The sequence below is a fragment of the Anser brachyrhynchus genome (assembly GCF_964034855.1).
Source record: "Anser brachyrhynchus genome assembly, chromosome: Z".
Lineage (NCBI taxonomy): Eukaryota > Metazoa > Chordata > Aves > Anseriformes > Anatidae > Anser > Anser brachyrhynchus.
The window spans coordinates 69,054,162-69,063,846 of NC_137697.1; the positions used below are offsets into that span (position 1 = coordinate 69,054,162).

At 43.9% G+C, this 9,685-nt stretch overlaps 1 protein-coding gene across 3 annotated transcripts; it reads left to right on the plus strand.

Annotated features, from left to right (window-relative positions):
* Window positions 1-2,030: 2,030 nt before the first annotated feature.
* LOC308185796 (Golgi-associated RAB2 interactor protein 6-like) lies at window positions 2,031-9,273 on the plus strand. 3 transcript variants are annotated; one of them, XM_080574354.1, is made up of 10 exons: window positions 2,031-2,155; window positions 3,075-3,113; window positions 3,302-3,412; window positions 3,579-4,342; window positions 6,559-6,948; window positions 7,030-7,181; window positions 7,331-7,652; window positions 7,742-7,848; window positions 7,957-7,997; window positions 8,100-9,273. In XM_080574354.1, exons 5-10 carry the CDS (start codon window positions 6,859-6,861, stop codon window positions 8,195-8,197), a joined length of 810 nt encoding a protein of 269 aa, XP_080430480.1. In that variant the 5' UTR covers window positions 2,031-2,155; window positions 3,075-3,113; window positions 3,302-3,412; window positions 3,579-4,342; window positions 6,559-6,858; the 3' UTR covers window positions 8,198-9,273. The 3 variants fall into 3 exon arrangements, with proteins under 3 accessions (XP_080430480.1, XP_080430481.1, XP_080430482.1); XM_080574355.1 differs by having other exon boundaries at window positions 2,038-2,155; window positions 3,579-3,693; XM_080574356.1 differs by lacking the exons at window positions 2,031-2,155; window positions 3,075-3,113; window positions 3,302-3,412; window positions 3,579-4,342 and adding an exon at window positions 4,349-5,344.
* The last annotated feature ends 412 nt before the right edge of the window (window positions 9,274-9,685 follow it).

The window sequence follows — 9,685 nt, forward strand, 5'->3', positions numbered from 1 at the left end:
TTTATTTGGTGTCACGGTAAAATGTTTTAATGACAATATTCAATTTTAAGGAAAAAATGCAGCTATTTAATGTGCAGTTAGCTTGTTGATATGGATATAGCGTGTTGTCTGAGGAAAGAAATTACGTTTATAGCAGCTGTTTATTTTTGAGAATTTCCAGTTCTATTATACGATTATGTATTATACCAAACATATAGCAGATACCTTTCCTAACTCTGAAGTCACAACTAGATATTCTGGCAAGGCAAACATACGGTATAGCTTCATTTCTGTAAAACAGGATTATCTTAGGAATTAGGAAGGGGGTTTATTTTATTAAGTACATGATAGTATATCACAAGTTAATGATACAACCAGCCCAGAAAGCAGATTTTTGTTTTGTTTTGTTTTTGTCTTTATTTGTTTTTTAACTCACTATGCCTCACTCACTGCCAGTACGCTGGCAGTTGATGAATGTAAAGATTGAAAGCATGTTACAGTAGATACATAAAAGGCAGCATTTTATTTTGGTACTGCAATGCCTGTTTTTTTATTTCATGAGATGAAGCACTAAGTCTTTTGTGTGGACAAATATAATTGTAAGGGTTTGGGGTTTCTTTGCAAATCATACTATGATGCTATTGATAGCTTGGAGGAGATAATTGTTTTTCTTTCTGAGGACTCGGTTCTGGTGAAAGACATCAGGGTGTGTACAAGCAGAGTAAATCTCCCATGAAATTTTTCTGTTTCTTCAGCTGTTTTGAAGAGTGTCATGTGAAACCTGTGCTAAATAATAAGCAAAACCAAGCAAAATAAATATTAGGGGCAAGGAAAGTTATAATTTCTTATTAACTTTAGTTCATTGGGTGTTAATGCTTGTGGTTGTTTATACCAAGTAAACACTCCTTGTTGTACGGGAAGCTAATTATGAGTTGTGAGTTAATTATTTGTGAGTGCAAGTTGCCATTATGTATTCATAGAATAATTTAGTTTGGTAGGAATTTCTGAGAGTCTTTCAGTCTGAGCACATGGTCAAAACCAGACCAAACAGATCAGAGGGTTCACAGGCCTGTCAAGTTGTGAATATTTCAAAAGGCGGAGATTCCACAGTCTCATCAGGCATCCTGTTCCAATACTTGATCACTTCATGGTTTGGGGGGAAGGAACAACCAAAACTTTCTGCATCTCATCGGAAAATCCCGTTTGCAAACTACGCCCATCATCTCTTACCCTGTTGCTGTGCACTCCCCTCAGATGGGTTGGTTTCCATTTTCTCTATACGCACTTTACTAAGTAGCTGCAGAAAGGTATAAATCAGCTATAGTATATATATCAGTATATAATCAGCTGCAGAAAGGTATCAAGGGAGAGTAGAGAAAGTTCTATAAAGAAGCTCTGGAATACCTTTTGGTCCCCAGGAAGTCATGGCTGAGGACCATTGGCACGGTTTGTCAGTCAGAGGCAGCAGCCTCTGAGGCTGGAGTTCTTTTCTGACTAAAGGCAAAACAGACAGTAAAACAGACTGTAAAAGTGGAACCAGTGTACTAGCTTACAATTTTAAATTACTTGGGAAATAAGTTTAACGTAATTAAATGTAGTGTATTAATAATGTTTTCTATATAAATGAATGTAGTATATCCATAGTGTTTTCTACAGAGTTGCACAGAAACATAATAGCAGTGGTATTGTGCTCATAAAACAAGTTCTGATTTTCTATTTTGTGGCTTTCTTTTCTACTTAATTTCTGAACTGTGTGTTAAATTTTGTCTCCAAGAGCATAGGAACCTTGATAAGAAAACCTGCAGAGTCTGGAAGTCTTCTTGTAAATCTAGGACAAAAATGTTGCCCTCTGTTACTGATCGTTTTATGTTAGCACTAAAAAGACATCTGAAATATCTGTAAGATCTGTTTTGATGTTCCATATGCGTATGCAAGGCTATATAACATGGGACTTGCTCAGATTTTTGATCCCTTTAGGTCATTAGCTTGTATTCCCACAATCAAGCCACTTTTAAATCATGTGAAGTTTCTTCTGCTTCTCTTTCTTGCCTAGGTCATCGTTGGAGGTAAAAATAAGTATCTCATCAATGGTGTGAATGCTACCAACACTTCTGTACAGGATCTTTTCTGTTCTGTTGGACTCAATGTCAATAACCCTCACTTCCTCATTATGCAGGTATTGTGTGCATCTTTCTAAAATCCAAAAAGTATAGAAGTGTCACTAAGTTTGTGGCTGAACAGGTAGTGGAAGAACACTTAATTTCTTAATTAGAGAAGAGCAGCTTGAACGAGTCAAGTATCTGTCATGTAGCTAAGGTTTCCAGCAGAAACATAATTTTCAGCCCTTACTCTTTCTTCTCATATGCCTTATTGCAGGCTTTTTGTAAAACATATACCCATTTTGTTTTCCTTTTTGTCTCTTTAACAGATAAGTTTTTCCTCTATTACTGCATTAAAAAAAAGAGCTTTTTTTCCTGTTTGGTAAATTCTATCTTAGTCAGTATTTTGTATGAAGTTGATAGACCAGTTGAGAAGAGCAAAGTTGATCAAGTGAAAAGACCCTGACAAACTTTAACACAAGGACTAAATAAATTTTTGAAATATTTGCATGGAATAATAAAACGTAGCAGGCTTTACTGTTTCAAATGGAATTGTCCCAATTTCCTGCTTATTTATTTATTTATTTTTAAAAAGTCAGTATTGCACCCATTCTGCTTCCCCTCGTTACATATGAGCTAAATGACCAAACAGCCAACCTATAATGAAGAAGTTATTTAAGATTTGCAAGTCAGTAAGACTAACAGTACAAAATAAACAGAGTACTGCTTTATATGGATACAAGCAATAATGTGGAAGATGCGTCTGGAGGTTAAAAGGGCCATTTCAAGTGTGCTGCATGAAGAATTTACTTATGTATTTCTGTGAACTTTCCAGAATAAAGCAATTGTATAAAACTAGATTATCCTTACAGGAAAAAAAAAAAGCGTTTTAGCGTGCAGTATAGCATATAAAATTAACGTGTGACTTTTAATTTTATTTTCACTACTACAGCATGGTAAACAATCGTCATTTTTGATTTATCTTTCTCTAACCAGGGACGAATTACCAAAGTCCTAAATATGAAGCCACCAGAGGTAAGAAAACTGTGGGAGTTTTTTTCTGGAATTTTACGGGTTTATTTTGAATGACAAGAATCAGTATTTTGGGTGAAAAAACAACAACAACAAAATGTAGGGATATATGACGTTGAGCTCAGTTCTAAGTCAAATCTATTTGACGTTGTACAAAGAAGTAACGTCAGAATTTCGATGTTTTATTTTAGATTTTGTCTATGGTTGAAGAAGCAGCTGGTACTAGGATGTATGAATGCAAGAAAATATCTGTCCAGAAAACCATAGCGAAGAAGGAAGCCAAACTGAGAGAAATTCAAACGGTACTATATGTTGGAAAGTGTACTTTCTTATAGTTGTTCGGGATACTGAGTAACTAGCGCAGTGTGTCTTTTAACTCGTATAGTATTTCATTTCTGTGTGTGGAACTAGCTATGAACACTCGGAGTTTTAAAAATCTGAATACAAATGTTCTGGTTTGTGCTTCAGGTCTTAGATGAAGAGATCACTCTGAGCAAGCATGACGCTGCATTGTGAAACAAAGCTGCAACTTCCCTTCTTTATGCAGAGCTATTGAGCCCTAGAAGAAGGTCAAAGACTGAAGGTGAGAAGTCATTGCACAGGAAAAAGACTATGCGACAGTGCACTCTGCCGCAAGGCTGTCGATCTGAGAGGTTCAGCTGCTCTGCTGAATAAGCTTGCATGGGAAACTAAGACCCAGAAGGGGTCTTCCCAGTGAATTCTCTCTAAGTGGGTTGAAAACTTCAGAAAGTTTCTCCAAAGTATTCTCTTTTAGTTGGTGGAACTCTTCAGATTTTCCACAGCCAAGACGCAGGCCTGTAGGGAAGAGGAGAGACTTTCTTCGTTCTGCCGGAGTTGTTTAGCCAATTCGTCCACCGTGGGTTTTTTAACTCACTATGCCTCACTCACTGCCAGTACGCTGGCAGTTGATGAATCTAAAGATTGAAAGGTTGTAGGAAATGTCTCAGAGTTCACTCAAATAGCCAGTGACGATCAGCTGTCAGAGACAAATCTGTCAGCAGCAAGCATCAACAGGGGAATGGCTTGTCTTTTGTGGCATCTGGGAGGCCTAGGATGGCTTTATCCAAGGATGCTGCTGTTCTCACTCTTCACAACATGATAGTGAAGTACTGCCTTGCACTGCTCTGTGTATACCGGGGGAGCAGGGAGACCATTTTTTTCGGATGCTGTCTGCAGTCCAAAGCTGTGCATAGTAAATAGTGACACAACAGGTGCTGATCACTGTTGCGTACTTTCACAGGTTCCGCTGTCATTCCTTAGACTCTCATTGACCCCCTCCCCATTTTATTTTTCTCTCTTATCCTTTACTCTGTTCCATGTATCTGTTTCAGTCTTCTTAATACAGATATATTGCAATGGTAATGAATTTTTCTAATGTGCAGACCTGCAGATAACAGATGTGTCTCAAGTAGGCTGGAGCAGTGAGTTTCCTTCTTGAAGCTGGCTGCGTGTATCACGAGCAGGAACTCATTCAAAGATGAATCTGCACTTGTAATATTACCGAAATTCAGAGCGTGGCATCAGAGGAGTTGCAGGCACATGTAAGAATGTGTGTAAATTCCCTGATGTGTACTCAGAGCAGTACAGCAGAAAGGGCCAGAGTTGTCTCATTAGGGCACTACAAGGGTCTGGGGCGCTTCTACTTTGTAGAGGTAAGTAACGGACAAGAGAAATGAGGGAAGGAGCCCTCACCTGTTGGGTTTAGTTAGCCTTGAAGTTTTGCAGTAACTACAACATCAAATACAAGCCTCTATCCTTCTCCTCTGAAACGGAATACCTTGTTCGATGTAGTCAAGTTTAGGGTTTCGATTAAATGGAATGATTAAATGACTTGTTGAAATCTAAGGTGAATGTAACTTTAAAAAAAAGAAAAAGTTCGCTTTGGCAGCTGTAAAATCAAGCAAAGGAAACATTTCTTTGTGGTGCAGCAACAGGCATGTCCCTGCAAATGAAGGAAGCTGAACTGTTGATGGACTTGTGCCGCAGTATGTCTCAATAGCTCTGATGAAGTTTTGCAATTCGTGATGTTGCAGCGTGTGTTTGGACTGTGTCAAGGGAGAGTAGAGAAAGTTCTATAAGGAAGCTCTGGAATACCCTTTGGTCCCCAGGAAGTCATGGCTGAGGACCATTGGCACGGTTTGTCAGTCCAGGTCACCTGCGATAGCCTTGCTTCGCTCTTATCTGTGGGCTTCTAAGTTACTCTTTCCTATCGGGTATAGTTTTTAATATTTTAATCTTGTGTGTGATTTCTGAGAGGCTGTCCTGGTCTTGGCCGGGAGAGAGTTCCTTTTCTTCATAGTGGCTCCTACAGCGCTGTTTTGGATTTGGGAGAAAAACAATGCTGATAGCACACCAACGTTGTAGTTGTTGCAGAGCAGTGCTTACACAGAGCCAAGGACTTTCCAGCACTGCCCTGCCAGGGAGGGGACAGCTGACCTCAGATGGCCAAAGGGATGTCCCATACCCCGAAGTGTTGTGTGGGACAATAAAACTGAGGGGGTTGGCCGGGGGGCAGCTGCTGCTCAGGGACTGGCCGAGCATTGTTTGGCAGGTGGTGAGTAACTGCGTTGCGCATCGCTTGTTTTGTTTATTCTGTTATCATTATTTTCCCTTCATTTTTTGTCATTTCCCGTCATTAAGCCGTCTTTATCTCAGCCCAAGAGTTTTACCGTTTTTTTCCAGTTCTTTTCCCCATCTCCCTGAGGGGGAGCAAACAGAAGGCCGCGTGGTGCTGAGCTGCCTGCCGGGTTAAACCACAGCAGAGGTTAATCAGAGCTGAGGCCTGACACCGGGGGCCCCCAGGCTGGCAAGGACTGTTCCTAGCAGTCCCTAAACTTGCGCCCCACCCTGCCTGCTTGCCCCAAGATATTCCCAAGCAGACTCGCACAGACCATCCAGCTGGTGGAAGTAGTGAGCACCTCAGTAGGAAGCTGGGTGCCCTGGTGGCCAGTGCCAGGGAACTGAGGAAGCTGGGCTGCTGCGGGAAGGCTGAAAGGGGACATTGCTGAGAGCTGCAGGACACAAAACCACTCCCCCAAATGAAATTATTTTATTGTTTATGTATATCAATATGTAAATATATATATATATATATTTATATATATTGCTTCAGCTCTTTTGTGAGGTGAGCAGGAAGGCAACCTTGCCTGTCATCTCTGAGACCTGAGGTGACCAGTATGGCTTGGGGGGGGGCAGAAAGACCGCCCCTAAATTATGCCTCTGTGGGGGCTTGGCCCCTCCTCCATCCCCAAATGAGAGAAAACATGTAAAAGAACTAGGAATAACAATGCTTACTCTCTTTAAGTGCAATCTTGGTGGTGTTTGGTAGGGGAGAGCGGGCAGAAGGTTGGGAGGTTTCAATGAGGGAGATGTACTCATCATGGCCACCGTGTTGCTGTGTTGTTGATAGTGCTGTCTGCCTTTGTAGGTGTTGCAGTTGTGCAGCGTGGATGTCACTCTGGACACTCTATGAGGTGTCGCGGTGTCACCTCTTTTGGATGTGACAGAGCACTGATGTCACAGAGATCGCTGATGTCAGAGTTGATGTCACTGATACGAAAAGCTGTCGCGCAGCACTGAGGCATCAGTCCCAAGCAGGGTGGCAGCTGTGTGGGTAGAAAAGGTTAAGGCTGAAGCCCAGGAGTGTTGTGACGGAGAAGTGATCCACGCGCCAAGGCCAGAAGAAACCCACACGTGCTTCTTAGAGGTGCAGTGTGCTGAGAGAGCCATGTCCCCAGGCCCCCTGAAACGCCTGCTGCGGGCAGGGGAGTTTGGCATCCTGCAAAACGCACCATTGTTTGAGAGCGACTTCTTCCAGGTGACTGGGGTAGGGAAGGGCAGAGGTTAGATATCCTGCCTCAGAAGCAGGGTCCTAAGCTAATGGATTCCACCCATGCAGGTTGGCTGCCAGGGGGAGATGCTTCACGTAACGAAACGCGTCCACGTCATTACCATGGGCGTGGCCTGCACTGATCCCAGCGCAGGGATGCCCGACACCTTGTTACTGGCTGCCCCGGCAGCCCCTCCAGCTGAGGGACTGGAACTAACCAGGTACCACCTATCCCCGTCGTCAGCCTTCCCTACTCTCCCTTCCGTGATGTGGGGCAGCCCAAGAGGTGGTGTGTCTGCCCACGCGGTATGTACCCTGACACTGGGGGGCCCACCACTGGGAGTACCCCAGTAACTAGATTTTCCTCCAGGCTGCTTCCACTGCGGTGTGTAAATCTGGCTGTGCACGACTTCTCCGAGAAACGTCTGGCGCTCTGTTTCCACACAGGCCGCAGGGTATATCTTCAGTTATGTCCTGGCCCTGCTTCTGAGGGCTTCTTCCTCTGCTGGGCTCTGCTGGCGCACATGCTCTACACGCCCAGGGCGCCTGGTCTGCTCAACACATGCGCAGAGGAGGCCTCCTCTACATCAGAAGTAGAAGAGGAGGACGCGAGAACCCGCATTCTGTCCACGGACAAAGCATCACCATCTTCAGAAACCGATGAGACCTCGCCTGCTGCCAGCACCCCAGAGGTGAGGTCTGACACTGGGGGACCTCTGGCCAGCAAGGACTGGTCCTAGCAGGCCCTAAACTTGTGTCCCGCTTTGGTTTCCTCTGCCAGGTCATTCCAGAGCAAACTTGTGCAGAGCATGTAAGCAGCGACCAGGATGCCCTGGTGACCAGCGCCACGGAGCAGAAGAAGTTGGTCTGCCACAGGAAGGGCGATAGGTGAGTGGGTGGGGCCATTCAGCCAGGAGAGGGGTTGAAGGAGCGTGAAGCATTGCGTGAGGCCATGCAAGAGTGGGGGACATTGCTGATGGCTGTTGTCTTTTGCAGGTTGCGGGAAGTGCCAGCAGCAAAGAAGAAGCCTTCCTCTGGTAAGATCCTGCCCCCTGGAGCCTGAGCGCACCTCCCAGAGCCAGACTTTGCGCGCAGAAGGCAGACTGTGCCCCACTTACATGTGCTCCCCCTCTCCACAGGTCACAACAGTCGGAGAGTTGGGGCGTTCTGGAGGCGGTGGTGGGCCCAAGGACGTGCCACCATGGCAGGTGTTGCTGAAAAAGCCTGCACGGAATGAACAATGAACGTGTTTTGTGGGATTTGTGTCTGTGGTTTTGTGGTAATGTATGATATAGGCCTTGGGCACTTTGTTACTGTCCTGCGGTCGTTCCAACCCCTGTCACAGGCCCTGCGTTTGGGTCAGGGAAAGAGACTGTAGCAGTGCAAGTTGCCCCTGTAACCCAAGACGCAACAATGGATGAGAAAGTCAGGTCGTTTAGAATGCAGAGGAACTCCTGCTCAGACTGGGGAGTAAGATGACGATGAGATGGGCTATTCCGCAGTGGCTGGGCCATCAAACAAACGGGAAGATGAAGAGGAAGGTATCATAAAAGCATCAATACCTACCCGAGGCCTCTCCCAGCGTGAGCTACGAGATACGCGAAAGAAATTTGGTTGTTGTCCAGGCGAACACCTTGTCACCTGGCTGCTCCAGTGCTGGGACACCGCAGCCAATAGTCTGGAATTAGACGGCAGGGAAGCCGGGCAGCTGGAATCCCTTGCTAGAGACGCAGGCATCGACAAAGCAATTGGAAACGGAGCACAAAGCTTCACCCTCTGGAGGCGTCTCCTGTCAGGTGTGAAGGAAAGGTACCCCTTCAAGGAAGATCTTGTATGTCAGCCAGGAAAATGGACCACCATGGAGAAGGGAATCCAGTACCCGAGGGAATTAGCTGTACGGGATGTGGTTTATGATGACCTAGACAATGACCGGCTATCCAAAGATCCAGATGAAGTCAAATGTACACCACCCATGTGGCGGAAGTTTGTACGGAGTGCACCATCATCATATGCCAACTCCTTGGCAGTAATGACCTGGAAAGACCATGAGGAACCCACGGTGCCAAGCTATCAATAGCATCATAGTATGATTTGCAAAGAAACCCCAAACCCTTACAATTATATTTGTCCACACAAAAGACTTAGTGCTTCATCTCATGAAATAAAAAAACAGGCATTGCAGTACCAAAATAAAATGCTGCCTTTTATGTATCTATTGTAACATGCTTTCAATCTTTACATTCATCAACTGCCAGCGTACTGGCAGTGAGTGAGGCATAGTGAGTTAAAAAACAAACAAAAACAAAACAAAAATCTGCTTTCTGGGCTGGTTGTATCATTAACTTGTGATATACTATCATGTACTTAATAAAATAAACCCCCTTCCTAATTCCTAAGATAATCCTGTTTTACAGAAATGAAGCTATACCGTATGTTTGCCTTGCCAGAATATCTAGTTGTGACTTCAGAGTTAGGAAAGGTATCTGCTATATGTTTGGTATAATACGTAATCGTATAATAGAACTGGAAATTCTCAAAAATAAACAGCTGCTATAAACGTAATTTCTTTCCTCAGACTACACGCTATATCCATATCAGCAAGCTAACTGCACATTAAATAGCTGCATTTTTTCCTTAAAATTGAATATTGTCATTAAAACATTTTACCGTGACACCAAATAAAGTACTCAACTTTTAGGGCTTACTTTTACACTTAAGAAAGGAT